At 36.6% G+C, this 15,183-nt stretch overlaps 1 protein-coding gene across 14 annotated transcripts; it reads left to right on the plus strand.

Annotated features, from left to right (window-relative positions):
- The first annotated feature begins 1,330 nt into the window (after window positions 1-1,330).
- Window positions 1,331-14,302, plus strand: ighd (immunoglobulin heavy constant delta). 14 transcript variants are annotated; one of them, XM_052551859.1, is made up of 23 exons: window positions 1,331-2,183; window positions 2,337-2,624; window positions 2,730-3,038; window positions 3,156-3,449; window positions 3,718-4,005; window positions 4,111-4,419; window positions 5,577-5,870; window positions 6,139-6,426; window positions 6,532-6,840; window positions 6,958-7,251; window positions 7,520-7,807; window positions 7,913-8,221; window positions 9,380-9,673; window positions 9,942-10,229; window positions 10,335-10,643; window positions 10,763-11,056; window positions 11,325-11,612; window positions 11,718-12,026; window positions 12,144-12,425; window positions 12,537-12,863; window positions 12,940-13,254; window positions 13,470-13,763; window positions 13,854-14,302. In XM_052551859.1, exons 1-23 carry the CDS (start codon window positions 1,919-1,921, stop codon window positions 14,015-14,017), a joined length of 6,699 nt encoding a protein of 2,232 aa, XP_052407819.1. In that variant the 5' UTR covers window positions 1,331-1,918; the 3' UTR covers window positions 14,018-14,302. The 14 variants fall into 14 exon arrangements, with proteins under 14 accessions (XP_052407819.1, XP_052407832.1, XP_052407820.1 ...); XM_052551872.1 differs by lacking the exons at window positions 7,913-8,221; window positions 9,380-9,673 and having other exon boundaries at window positions 7,520-7,590; window positions 10,013-10,229; XM_052551860.1 differs by lacking the exons at window positions 6,532-6,840; window positions 6,958-7,251 and having other exon boundaries at window positions 6,139-6,368; window positions 7,747-7,807.
- The last annotated feature ends 881 nt before the right edge of the window (window positions 14,303-15,183 follow it).

Raw genomic sequence — 15,183 nt, forward strand, 5'->3', positions numbered from 1 at the left:
AGATAAAATATAAAAAAAATATATATTATAATTAAAACAATTTAGAAAGTAATTAAGAAATACCAATAAATAAACATATTTTTATGAAATATTTAAAAATAAAATCTAAATATATAAATTTGCAACTAAAAAAGTTAGACTTTAAGTGTCATTAAAGTTATACCATCAACTGGCACATAAAATGCTTTATAATGTCAGTGTGTGTGTGTGTGTTTGTGTGTGCATATTGTATGTCATCATTATAATCACATAGAAAAACTTTATGCTTTCCATTTCAGTTATTAGAGACTGATAATTCAAAGCCACATGAGTTCGTCTACAGCATGCCAAGACACATTCAGCTGACCCATTTGAGGTTATCAGGGTCACCTTTCCTTGCTAATATTTCTGTTGTGTTTAGTTATGTAGTAAATGTGCTACATAATTAACCAGATGAAACAGATGAAAATCTTAACATTTAAAAAACAGTATAATTCAATCAAGGTTCTTTCTCTGCCACAATATTCTAATTGGTTTAATTTACCTGAATATCCCTGCCTTCAGCACACTTGTCTAATTCTATATGACGATGGGCAGGTGAAGTGATTGAAACATTATAATTGTAAGATAACTTTTTTTTTTTTTTGGCTGGACAGTGGCATTGTTGTCCTGTTAGTCATTCAGATGTGTTCTTGTCTGTTCCTGCAGCATTGATTGTGTGGATAGAGCATCTCCAGTACGAAGCCATTGATACAGATGATAGTGGCATTGCAAACACCGCTGTAACCTTTGTTTTCCTGTTCCTCATCACCTTGTTCTACAGCATTGGGGCTACTTTTGTTAAGGTATACATTTTTTGTTTTATTTATAGCTGATTTTTAATTTAGGATAAACACGAGACTAGATTTTATAGGAGCATTTTAATTTTGTGCCAGTGATTTAGTCGTTTTGGGAGAGATGATACAACAAAGTTACCCTTGGTTTCATATATTTAACTTTGACATACATTTAACATATTGTATGCATGTTAAACAGAATTAATTTTTCTGTCTCTAATTGGTGTCAACTTATGCTTTCAGGTGAAATGATTCCTTTAAGGACGTGCAAGATCTTTCCGAAAAACATTGCTTTTCTTTTTTCATTATTGTAAATACGTGATTGTGATGTTTGTTTGTTTTTACATTTTACTTTAATAAAAGAAGGAAACTATTTGATTGTTCTTGTATTTTTTTTCCCCCTCAAGTTTATAAAATGTCATCACAAGGAGAAACTGATTTGAATTATCAACTCTAATGGTGCTCTGAACATGTTTATTTAAACTACATAAGGAGTAACATTTATTCATACAAAGAAGTTTTTTTTTAAATGTTTCCCTATTTTCTAAATGTAAAAACTTACACATAATTTTCTTAAACCCAAAGCTTAATTTTCTCTAGATCTGCAAGGCTTTGTTCTTTGTGAGATAATATTTTGTCAATATTTGAGAGTGTAATATTTCATGCTCCACGTATATTAAAACATAAATTGCATAACAAGCAAGTTGTTTTATGTAAATGGCCAGATGTCTTTCCTGTGCAGATGTTCTCAACCACATTTCAGAGATGCAGGTGGTTTTCAGTTCTGCTTTCGGTGGCTATTTTAGCTTGACTGTTACTTAACGTTTCCATCTGCTATTTGCTATGTTCACTGAAGCATGATTCTGATTTCCTCTTCTGTCCATCTTTGTTTTCAGTATCTGCAACATTTAAAAACTCCCATGATATAAATAATCACCACACTGAAACACCAACAGCATTAATTTGCATAATTTGCATATGAATTAATCGAATAAACATTTTCATAAACTTTGTTGCCTTTGTTTATACCACACTGCCTAAGTTAATTGATTTTTGTCTCCATTTTAATAGCAATACGTGTCAATAAGCCTACTATTGCTCTGATGAGTAGAAAGGAGGGTGACAGGATTGTGTTGGAGTGCCAGCTGCGTGATTATTTCCCAGAGAAAATTACGGTAAATTGGTTTGAGGGTGATAATCATGTCAAAGGTCAAATTGATAAGAAGTTTCAGAACACTGATAAAGGCGAGAAAAAGTACACTTTCATAAGTCAGTTATCCATCAGTGCCCAATATGAAGGCAAAAACTATTCTTGTAAAGCCACCCACAACTCTGAAGAATTCAAGAAAGAATATAACATGTGCATGGGTAAGTTGAGCATAATGAAGAAAATAATGAACAACTTTCAAAACCTAATATCTTGCTCATTGAAATGTTTGAAAGTATTATTATTGTATTAGCATAATTACATGTGATTATTGGCTGAATGTAAAAATAACTTTATTTATTACACCTATACAGCCAACCCTTTGTGCAAACCTTCAATCCAAATGAAGAAATCTCATCTCAGAGACATTATACAGGAGAATAAGGTCACAGTTACCTGTGTTGTTGAAGCACCAGACAACACTAAAGTGTCATGGTTGACAGATAGTGCAAGGAAAACAGCCACCACAGAATACAGAGACCAGTTCAATAATACTGTGAGCAACTTGACTTTGTTCAGAAATGATTGGTTGACCCTTAAGACCGTTGTTTGTACAGCTAAACATCCATGTTTCCCAGAAGTGAAGGTTGAAATTCAAACTGGTAAGTGATTTCTTTTCAACTGATCTGAATTTTTCAATAAACTTGATGGCAATTTAGCTTCTTAAACAAGGATATCATTTGATAAAGAGTATTTTTGCTCCTCAGCTAATATAAAGACAGATCCTGTAGTGGTGATCAGGAGGCGTTTCGTGAAATCAACGCAGACAGACAGTCCTGTGCTGGAGTGTGTTGTAAATGGTCTCCCGTCTGGTGAGGTCTGCATCAACTTCCAGGCAAATCAAATAGATATCTCAGTATTAAGTTGTGTGGATTGGGCCCCGTCCGAAAACATTTGGTCCTTGACCAAACAGTTCCCAATACCTAAAGAGCACCAGAGGAATGGAAAAACCTTTACCTGTAAAGTTCAAAGGCCCTTCAAATCCTGGACATCCAAACCTACTGGAAACATTTTTGGTGAGGAATTTCTTCAATACAACATTAACTATGGGGACAGAAATTGATATAATGGATCAGATTTTATTAATGATGTTTTATGTTTTCTTCACTGAACATTTACACTTTTTTCATCAGGCGATCCTACCATACAGCTTGCTGTTGTTCCCAGTGTTGGTCAGTCTAGTTCAGACCAACAGAAGCTGCTGTGTTCTGTGACAGGATTCAACCCAAATATCAAGTGGCTATCAGATTCAGTGGTTAAACCTGGCCGAGATTTAGACCTCACAATGATGGAAGATGGACGTGTGAAAGTATACAGTGAGATATCGGTGCCACAGCAAGAGTGGAATCAAGGGATCACTTACACCTGTGAGATTAATAACGGACTCGGTGAAAGAAGTGCTGAGAAAAGCACCAGTATTTGTGCAGGTAAACATGCCAGATATGACAGGAACCCAGTTCTTCTGCTGTCAGAGATGAATTAATAATTAAAAATTAATTCCAGATGATTTTCAGACATGAGATATGGTTTGTAACATGACAGTATTTCGGTGTAGTTCTGCAGCAAAGATGTTTAATTTGCTCTCAATATCCTTTTCAAAATTTCTAATAACATGTATTGTCTTGACAGTATAAGCATCATCATGTGATTTTCAGTTGAACACAAAATTAACTTTATTTATTTTACCCTGTACAGCACAATCTTTGTGCAAACCTTCAATCCAAATGAAGAAATCTCATCTCAGAGACATTATACAGGAGAATAAGGTCACAGTTTCCTGTGTTGTTGAAGCACCAGACAACACTAAAGTGTCATTGTTGACAGATAGTGTAAGACAAACAGCCACCACAGAATACAGAGACCAGTTCAATAATACTGTGAGCAACTTGACTTTGTTCAGAAATGATTGGTTGACCCTTAAGACCGTTGTTTGTACAGCTAAACATCCATGTTTCCCAGAAGTGAAGGTTGAAATTCAAACTGGTAAGTGATTTCTTTTCAACTGATCTGAATTTCTCAATAAACTTGATGGCAATTTAGCTTCTTAAACAAGGATATCATGTGATAAAGAGTATTTTTGCTCCTCAGCTGATATAAAGACAGATCCTGTAGTGGTGATCAGGAGGCGTTTCGTGAAATCAACGCAGACAGACAGTCCTGTGCTGGAGTGTGTTGTAAATGGTCTCCCGTCTGGTGAGGTCTGCATCAACTTCCAGGCAAATCAAATAGATATCTCAGTATTAAGTTGTGTGGATTGGGCCCCGTCCGAAAACATTTGGTCCTTGACCAAACAGTTCCCAATACCTAAAGAGCACCAGAGGAATGGAAAAACCTTTACCTGTAAAGTTCAAAGGCCCTTCAAATCCTGGACATCCAAACCTACTGGAAACATTTTTGGTGAGGAATGAAGATTTCATCAATACCTCATTAACTTTACTGGGGACCAGTGTTGGGGAAAGTTACTTTTAAAAGTAATGCATTACAATATTGCATTACCTCCTAAAAAAAAATAAACTAATTACGTTACTTAGTTATTTTTTATTGAAGTTAATGCATTATGTTACTTTTGAAATCTGGGCTGTGCTTACTTGTTTGTTTTAATATTAAAAGCTCTATTTTTGGCTAATGTAAAAGTCCTTTCACACCAAAAGCCTACTGAAGGAAATGTAAATTCACAAATGTACAGTAGAACGCAGAAGAAGAAAGTTCAACACTCTTCAGCAATAAAAAATAACAAATGTTAGTTAATCTTGTGCAATGTTTGCTTATTAGTGAAGTGACATACAGCCAAGTAGGGTGACCCATACTCAGAATTCGTGCATTTAACCCATCCAAAGTGGCCACACAGCAGTGAACACACACACACACACACGGAGCAGTCATTTATGCTGTGGCACCGGAGGAGCAGTTGTGGGTTTGGTGCCTTGCTCAAGGGCACTTAAGTCGTGGTATTGCCAGACCGAGACTTGAATCCACAACACTAGGGTTAGGAGGCAAACTCTCTAACCGCTAGGCCACGAATACCTCTAGTATGGTTGAATTGAAAAATCGAAGCTCAGCAGCAAATTGGTTGATAAAATGGGATTATATACATAAAGGATATTTGTATTACTTACCATATTTAATTATTGCAGCTTTGAGTCATATTCTGAGTTGCTTTTAATTGTTTTAATTAATTTTGAGGAAAACTAAATCTGATTTTATTTTATTTTTTGTGAGTGAGATGAATTAATGCATGTTCACATTTGTTCTAGAACTAAAGTAACATCTTACTCCTGATTTCTCTCAACATGGGGACAGGAGAGCTTTCAATCAATAAATGGAGGGAGTACTGGCATTACTTATTCGAAATAGTAACTCAGACGTTCTCTTGTAAATTAAAAAGTAATGCGTTACTTTATTAGTAATTGAAAAAGTTGTCTGATTAAGTAACTCATGTTATTTGCAATGCGCTACCCCCAACACTGCTGAGGACAATATTTGATGTTGTGTATCAAATTTTTTTAATGATGTTTTATAATTTTTTCACTGAACATTTACACTTTTTTCATCAGGCAATGCTACCATACAGCTTGCTGTTGTTCCCAGTGTTGGTCAGTCTAGTTCAGACCAACAGAAGCTGCTGTGTTCTGTGACAGGATTCAACCCAAATATCAAGTGGCTATCAGATTCAGTGGTTAAACCTGGCCGAGATTTAGACCTCACAATGATGGAAGATGGACGTGTAAAAGTATACAGTGAGATATCAGTGCCACAGCAAGAGTGGAATCAAGGGATCACTTACACCTGTGAGATTAATAACGGACTTGGTGCAAGAATTGCTGAGAAAAGCACCAGTATTTGTGCAGGTAAACATGCCAGATATGACAGGAACCCAGTTCTTCTGCTGTCAGAGATGAATTAATAATTAAAAATGAATTCCAGATGATTTTCAGACATGAGATATGGTTTGTAACATGACAGTATTTCGATGTAGTTCTGCAGCAAAGATGTTTAATTTGCTCTCAATATCCTTTTCAAAATTTCTAATAACATGCTTTTGCTTGACAGTATAAGTATCATCATGTGATTTTCAGTTGAACACAAAATTAACTTTATTTATTTTACCCTGTACAGCACAATCTTTGTCCAAACCTTCAATACAAATGAAGAAATCTCATCTCAGAGACATTATACAGGAGAATAAGGTCACAGTTACCTGTTTTGTTGAAGCACCAGACAACACTAAAGTGTCATGGTTGACAGATAGTGCAAGGAAAACAGCCACCACAGAATACAGAGACCAGTTCAATAATACTGTGAGCAACTTGACTTTGTCCAGAAATGATTGGTTGACCCTTAAGACCGTTGTTTGTACAGCTAAACATCCATGTTTCCCAGAAGTGAAGGTTGAAATTCAAACTGGTAAGTGATTTCTTTTCAACTGATCTGAATTTCTCAATAAACTTGATGGCAATTTAGCTTCTTAAACAAGGATATCATTTGATAAAGAGTATTTTTGCTCCTCAGCTAATATAAAGACAGATCCTGTAGTGGTGATCAGGAGGCGTTTCGTGAAATCAACGCAGACAGACAGTCCTGTGCTGGAGTGTGTTGTAAATGGTCTCCCGTCTGGTGAGGTCTGCATCAACTTCCAGGCAAATCAAATAGATATCTCAGTATTAAGTTGTGTGGATTGGGCCCCGTCCGAAAACATTTGGTCCTTGACCAAACAGTTCCCAATACCTAGAGAGCACCAGAGGAATGGAAAAACCTTTACCTGTAAAGTTCAAAGGCCCTTCAAATCCTGGACATCCAAACCTACTGGAAACATTTTTGGTGAGGAATTTCTTCAATACAACATTAACTATGGGGGCAGAAATTGATATAATGGATCAGATTTTATTAATGATGTTTTATGTTTTCTTCACTGAACATTTACACTTTTTTCATCAGGCGATCCTACCATACAGCTTGCTGTTGTTCCCAGTGTTGGTCAGTCTAGTTCAGACCAACAGAAGCTGCTGTGTTCTGTGACAGGATTCAACCCAAATATCAAGTGGCTATCAGATTCAGTGGTTAAACCTGGCCGAGATTTAGACCTCACAATGATGGAAGATGGACGTGTGAAAGTATACAGTGAGATATCGGTGCCACAGCAAGAGTGGAATCAAGGGATCACTTACACCTGTGAGATTAATAACGGACTCGGTGAAAGAAGTGCTGAGAAAAGCACCAGTATTTGTGCAGGTAAACATGCCAGATATGACAGGAACCCAGTTCTTCTGCTGTCAGAGATGAATTAATAATTAAAAATTAATTCCAGATGATTTTCAGACATGAGATATGGTTTGTAACATGACAGTATTTCGGTGTAGTTCTGCAGCAAAGATGTTTAATTTGCTCTCAATATCCTTTTCAAAATTTCTAATAACATGTATTGTCTTGACAGTATAAGCATCATCATGTGATTTTCAGTTGAACACAAAATTAACTTTATTTATTTTACCCTGTACAGCACAATCTTTGTGCAAACCTTCAATCCAAATGAAGAAATCTCATCTCAGAGACATTATACTTGAGAATAAGGTCACAGTTTCCTGTGTTGTTGAAGCACCAGACAACACTAAAGTGTCATTGTTGACAGATAGTGTAAGACAAACAGCCACCACAGAATACAGAGACCAGTTCAATAATACTGTGAGCAACTTGACTTTGTCCAGAAATGATTGGTTGACCCTTAAGACCGTTGTTTGTACAGCTAAACATCCATGTTTCCCAGAAGTGAAGGTTGAAATTCAAACTGGTAAGTGATTTCTTTTCAACTGATCTGAATTTCTCAATAAACTTGATGGCAATTTAGCTTCTTAAACAAGGATATCATGTGATAAAGAGTATTTTTGCTCCTCAGCTGATATAAAGACAGATCCTGTAGTGGTGATCAGGAGGCGTTTCGTGAAATCAACGCAGACAGACAGTCCTGTGCTGGAGTGTGTTGTAAATGGTCTCCCGTCTGGTGAGGTCTGCATCAACTTCCAGGCAAATCAAATAGATATCTCAGTATTAAGTTGTGTGGATTGGGCCCCGTCTGAAAACATTTGGTCCTTGACCAAACAGTTCCCAATACCTAAAGAGCACCAGAGGAATGGAAAAACCTTTACCTGTAAAGTTCAAAGGCCCTTCAAATCCTGGACATCCAAACCTACTGGAAACATTTTTGGTGAGGAATGAAGATTTCATCAATACCTCATTAACTTTACTGGGGACCAGTGTTGGGGAAAGTTACTTTTAAAAGTAATGCATTACAATATTGCATTACCTCCTAAAAAAAAATAAACTAATTACGTTACTTAGTTATTTTTTATTGAAGTTAATGCATTATGTTACTTTTGAAATCTGGGCTGTGCTTACTTGTTTGTTTTAATATTAAAAGCTCTATTTTTGGCTAATGTAAAAGTCCTTTCACACCAAAAGCCTACTGAAGGAAATGTAAATTCACAAATGTACAGTAGAACGCAGAAGAAGAAAGTTCAACACTCTTCAGCAATAAAAAATAACAAATGTTAGTTAATCTTGTGCAATGTTTGCTTATTAGTGAAGTGACATACAGCCAAGTAGGGTGACCCATACTCAGAATTCGTGCATTTAACCCATCCAAAGTGGCCACACAGCAGTGAACACACACACACACACACGGAGCAGTCATTTATGCTGTGGCACCGGAGGAGCAGTTGTGGGTTTGGTGCCTTGCTCAAGGGCACTTAAGTCGTGGTATTGCCAGACCGAGACTTGAATCCACAACACTAGGGTTAGGAGGCAAACTCTCTAACCGCTAGGCCACGAATACCTCTAGTATGGTTGAATTGAAAAATCGAAGCTCAGCAGCAAATTGGTTGATAAAATGGGATTATATACATAAAGGATATTTGTATTACTTACCATATTTAATTATTGCAGCTTTGAGTCATATTCTGAGTTGCTTTTAATTGTTTTAATTAATTTTGAGGAAAACTAAATCTGATTTTATTTTATTTTTTGTGAGTGAGATGAATTAATGCATGTTCACATTTGTTCTAGAACTAAAGTAACATCTTACTCCTGATTTCTCTCAACATGGGGACAGGAGAGCTTTCAATCAATAAATGGAGGGAGTACTGGCATTACTTATTCGAAATAGTAACTCAGACGTTCTCTTGTAAATTAAAAAGTAATGCGTTACTTTATTAGTAATTGAAAAAGTTGTCTGATTAAGTAACTCATGTTATTTGCAATGCGCTACCCCCAACACTGCTGAGGACAATATTTGATGTTGTGTATCAAATTTTTTTAATGATGTTTTATAATTTTTTTCACTGAACATTTACACTTTTTTCATCAGGCAATGCTACCATACAGCTTGCTGTTGTTCCCAGTGTTGGTCAGTCTAGTTCAGACCAACAGAAGCTGCTGTGTTCTGTGACAGGATTCAACCCAAATATCAAGTGGCTATCAGATTCAGTGGTTAAACCTGGCCGAGATTTAGACCTCACAATGATGGAAGATGGACGTGTAAAAGTATACAGTGAGATATCGGTGCCACAGCAAGAGTGGAATCAAGGGATCACTTACACCTGTGAGATTAATAACGGACTTGGTGCAAGAATTGCTGAGAAAAGCACCAGTATTTGTGCAGGTAAACATGCCAGATATGACAGGAACCCAGTTCTTCTGCTGTCAGAGATGAATTAATAATTAAAAATGAATTCCAGATGATTTTCAGACATGAGATATGGTTTGTAACATGACAGTATCTCGGTGTAGTTCTGCAGCAAAGATGTTTAATTTGCTCTCAATATCCTTTTCAAAATTTCTAATAACATGCTTTTGCTTGACAGTATAAGTATCATCATGTGATTTTCAGTTGAACACAAAATTAACTTTATTTATTTTACCCTGTACAGCACAATCTTTGTCCAAACCTTCAATACAAATGAAGAAATCTCATCTCAGAGACATTATACAGGAGAATAAGGTCACAGTTACCTGTGTTGTTGAAGCACCAGACAACACTAAAGTGTCATGGTTGACAGATAGTGCAAGGAAAACAGCCACCACAGAATACAGAGACCAGTTCAATAATACTGTGAGCAACTTGACTTTGTTCAGAAATGATTGGTTGACCCTTAAGACCGTTGTTTGTACAGCTAAACATCCATGTTTCCCAGAAGTGAAGGTTGAAATTCAAACTGGTAAGTGATTTCTTTTCAACTGATCTGAATTTCTCAATAAACTTGATGGCAATTTAGCTTCTTAAACAAGGATATCATTTGATAAAGAGTATTTTTGCTCCTCAGCTGATATAAAGACAGATCCTGTAGTGGTGATCAGGAGGCGTTTCGTGAAATCAACGCAGACAGACAGTCCTGTGCTGGAGTGTGTTGTAAATGGTCTCCCGTCTGGTGAGGTCTGCATCAACTTCCAGGCAAATCAAATAGATATCTCAGTATTAAGTTGTGTGGATTGGGCCCCGTCCGAAAACATTTGGTCCTTGACCAAACAGTTCCCAATACCTAGAGAGCACCAGAGGAATGGAAAAACCTTTACCTGTAAAGTTCAAAGGCCCTTCAAATCCTGGACATCCAAACCTACTGGAAACATTTTTGGTGAGGAATTTCTTCAATACAACATTAACTATGGGGACAGAAATTGATATAATGGATCAGATTTTATTAATGATGTTTTATGTTTTCTTCACTGAACATTTACACTTTTTTTTCATCAGGCAATGCTACCATACAGCTTGCTGTTGTTCCCAGTGTTGGTCAGTCTAGTTCAGACCAACAGAAGCTGCTGTGTTCTGTGACAGGATTCAACCCAAATATCAAGTGGCTATCAGATTCAGTGGTTAAACCTGGCCGAGATTTAGACCTCACAATGATGGAAGATGGACGTGTAAAAGTATACAGTGAGATATCGGTGCCACAGCAAGAGTGGAATCAAGGGATCACTTACACCTGTGAGATTAATAACGGACTTGGTGCAAGAATTGCTGAGAAAAGCACCAGTATTTGTGCAGGTAAACATGCCAGATATGACAGGAACCCAGTTCTTCTGCTGTCAGAGATGAATTAATAATTAAAAATGAATTCCAGATGATTTTCAGACATGAGATATGGTTTGAAACATGACAGTATTTCGGTGTAGTTCTGCAGCAAAGATGTTTAATTTGCTCTCAATATCCTTTTCAAAATTTCTAATAACATGCTTTTGCTTGACAGTATAAGTATCATCATGTGATTTTCAGTTGAACACAAAATTAACTTTATTTATTTTACCCTGTACAGCACAATCTTTGTCCAAACCTTCAATACAAATGAAGAAATCTCATCTCAGAGACATTATACAGGAGAATAAGGTCACAGTTACCTGTGTTGTTGAAGCACCAGACAACACTAAAGTGTCATGGTTGACAGATAGTGCAAGGAAAACAGCCACCACAGAATACAGAGACCAGTTCAATAATACTGTGAGCAACTTGACTTTGTTCAGAGATGATTGGTTGACCCTTAAGACCGTTGTTTGTACAGCTAAACATCCATGTTTCCCAGAAGTGAAGGATGAAATTCAAACTGGTAAGTGATTTCTTTTCAACTGATCTGAATTTCTCAATAAACTTGATGGCAATTTAGCTTCTTAAACAAGGATATCATGTGATAAAGAGTATTTTTGCTCCTCAGCTGATATAAAGACAGATCCTGTAGTGGTGATCAGGAGGCGTTTCGTGAAATCAACGCAGACAGACAGTCCTGTGCTGGAGTGTGTTGTAAATGGTCTCCCGTCTGGTGAGGTCTGCATCAACTTCCAGGCAAATCAAATAGATATCTCAGTATTAAGTTGTGTGGATTGGGCCCCGTCCGAAAACATTTGGTCCTTGACCAAACAGTTCCCAATACCTAAAGAGCACCAGAGGAATGGAAAAACCTTTACCTGTAAAGTTCAAAGGCCCTTCAAATCCTGGACATCCAAACCTACTGGAAACATTTTTGGTGAGGAATTTCTTCAATACAACATTAACTATGGGGGCAGAAATTGATATAATGGATCAGATTTTATTAATGATGTTTTATTTTTTCTTCACTGAACATTTACACTTTTTTCATCAGGCGATCCTACCATACAGCTTGCTGTTGTTCCCAGTGTTGGTCAGTCTAGTTCAGACCAACAGAAGCTGCTGTGTTCTGTGACAGGATTCAACCCAAATATCAAGTGGCTATCAGATTCAGTGGTTAAACCTGGCCGAGATTTAGACCTCACAATGATGGAAGATGGACGTGTGAAAGTATACAGTGAGATATCGGTGCCACAGCAAGAGTGGAATCAAGGGATCACTTGTCAAACTAAAAATAATACTACAACTGCTGAGAAACGCGCCAGTATTTGCACAGGTAAACATGGCAGATGTGACAGGAACCCCCTCGTTATATTAACATTGCATTGAGATGCAGATATCTGAGTCAGCAAATTTAACCTTTCAACACATGTTAACTGTCCAACAGTGATTGCACCATCCAGTCAGCGGGCAGAGGTCTACCTGGTGGGTCCATCCCTCAGTAGTGTGAGATCTGACACCTCTGTGACTTTGACATGTTTGGTGGTTGGTCAGAGTGTCAAGTTGTTCTCCATTCAATGGAAAGTCAATGGTAAGGTTCCCAATCCAAAAGGCCATGAACAAGAGCCTAGAGATCATAACAATGGGACTCAAAGCAAAGAAAGTATTTTGAAGTGTTCAGTTAGAGACTGGAATGCATATGCTCTCTTCACCTGTGAGGTTAAGCATCTGTGCTCAACATATACACATCAGAAGAACATCTCAAAAACTCGAGGTGAGCACTCACAGTTCTCAACACTGCCATTGCAGGGAGTATTTTCTGATAACTAATTGTTGCCTTATGCCCCCAGACCCCAAACAACCCACTGTCAGAATCCTCAGACCCTCAGATAGTGATCTCTCTGGACTCCAAAATCCCAGCCTTCTTTGTTTAATCACTGGTTTCTTCCCGTCTGATATCTCTGTGCAGTGGAAACTAAATGGGACGCAACTAGATGCGTCTCAGTTCACTAACAGTCCTGTGGCTGCTCACACTTCAGGAGGTTTTACAATGCATAGTGCCCTGATGCTGCCTGCATCAGAGAGGAAGGATGGCACGTTCTCGTGTGTTGTTTCTCATGAGTCATCCCAAAATCCAATCAGCGCCACTGTAGAGAACTTGTATGGTGGGTGTACTGGAAGAAATTGACCTGATATTTTAAATAGGATTGATTCGATTTAATTGCTGAGATTATTTTCATGTTGGTTTTGAAATCTTTGATACCATTGTGAAGAAAGGTTTCAATTTAAGCTATATAAATACAATTATTATAAAAGTATAATTAAAAAAATAATAATATAATTATACATTTTTAACTTTTAATTTTTTTTTTGTTTTTAGCCTCGTTGATTCGCTCTCCTCCATCTGTAGAGCTGCTGCAGGGTACTAGTGTGCCTGAGCTAGTGTGCCTGGTATTTGGTTTCAGCCCACCTGACATCAACATCACCTGGTGGCTAGGTAAGACTGAGATGCCTGCCCGCAGCATCTCTCACCCTGCAAAAGGCCCTGATGGAAAATTTAGCATCCAAAGTCACCTGGAACTCCAATCTTCAGACTGGGTACCTGGTGAGGTGTACACATGTGAGGTCACTCATGTTACTGGTATCCTGTCTCCTAACATCTCAACGAAAACAGGTACCCTAGATTTCAAGTAAAACAATTTTATCAAGGAAAGTTTAAAAGTTTAATAGTTGAAATGTTAACTTATTCTTATGCTTTTTACAGAATTATTTGAAGAGGCTATATTTTTGAATGAGAACAAACCTGAAGCTATTACACAGGATACAGTTGAAGAGGCCTGGAACATGGCCTGTGCCTTCCTCGTCCTCTTCCTCCTTTCTCTTCTCTATGGGTGCACAGTGACTTTGGTCAAAGTCAGGCTTACATGAGCAATATTTTGTGTTTATGTTTTCTAGATTAATTTGCTTCTTGGTTGTTGTTGTTTTGTTTATGTCTTTCAGTTGACATAACTTTGCAAAATTATATGGTAAATGTCAGCTTTTCGCCTTGTGACCATTTAAATATGAATGAAAAAAATATATAAACATTTTTTTTTTTTGTTGTTGTTATTATTAGCAGTGCATGTAAACATCTAAGATTTGATATTTTGCCTTTTTTTCAGTTATCAAATGATGTGTTGTTTGTGTTTTTGAATAAAATAATCAACTCCTCTGTCTTGTTATGGCTATTTTCACAGCCAGAATTTTAGTCAAGCTTTATTGTTGAAATAATGTTTTTTTAAGTATTTAAATATTTTGAAAAAAAAAACACATACATTTTTTATTTTAATTTCACTAATTGTTTAGAATGATTACTGTTTGAAACATAAGTTCACATTCATATGATTATTTTCATAGTTTAAGATTGAAAGTCTTGGATGAGGGGCTAAGTTTCCAGGCCAATGTTATTGCTTCATGGAAGAAAAAAAAAATTCCATGGAACATGGGAATATTACATTTAGTAATTTAGCAGACACTTTTATCCAAAATGACTTAAAATTAGGACAATATAAGCAATCAAAACCAACAAAAGAGCAATATTATGCAAGTTCTATGACAAGCCTCGGTTAGCCTAAAACAATAGTCTATACATAGCAATGTGTTTTATATATAAAAGCCAAAGTAAGTGTGTGGTTTTTTTCTCTTTTTCTTTTTGAGATTATTTAGATTTACATAATTAGTTATTAGTTCAAGCACTGTTGGTGCTGCACACAGACTATGGCAAGCCGTAATCTATAAACTGCACTAGTATCTAATTTAACATTACTAGTACTTATTTTTTAACTACTAGTGCTTATTTTTTAGGTACTAGTGCTTATTCTTTAGATACTAGTACTAATTTATTAGGTACTAGTACTCATTCATTAGATACTAGTACCTATTAAATAGGCAATAGTACTTATTTATTAGACATGAGTACTCATTAATATATACTAGTACTTGTCCATTAGATACTAGTACGTATTTATTAGATACTAGATACCAGTACTCATTCATTAGATACTAGTACCAATTAAATAGTACTTATTTAAAAGATACTAATACTTATTAATTAG

The sequence above is a fragment of the Carassius gibelio genome, chromosome B3 (assembly GCF_023724105.1).
Source record: "Carassius gibelio isolate Cgi1373 ecotype wild population from Czech Republic chromosome B3, carGib1.2-hapl.c, whole genome shotgun sequence".
In the NCBI taxonomy this organism is placed as follows: Eukaryota; Metazoa; Chordata; class Actinopteri; order Cypriniformes; family Cyprinidae; genus Carassius; species Carassius gibelio.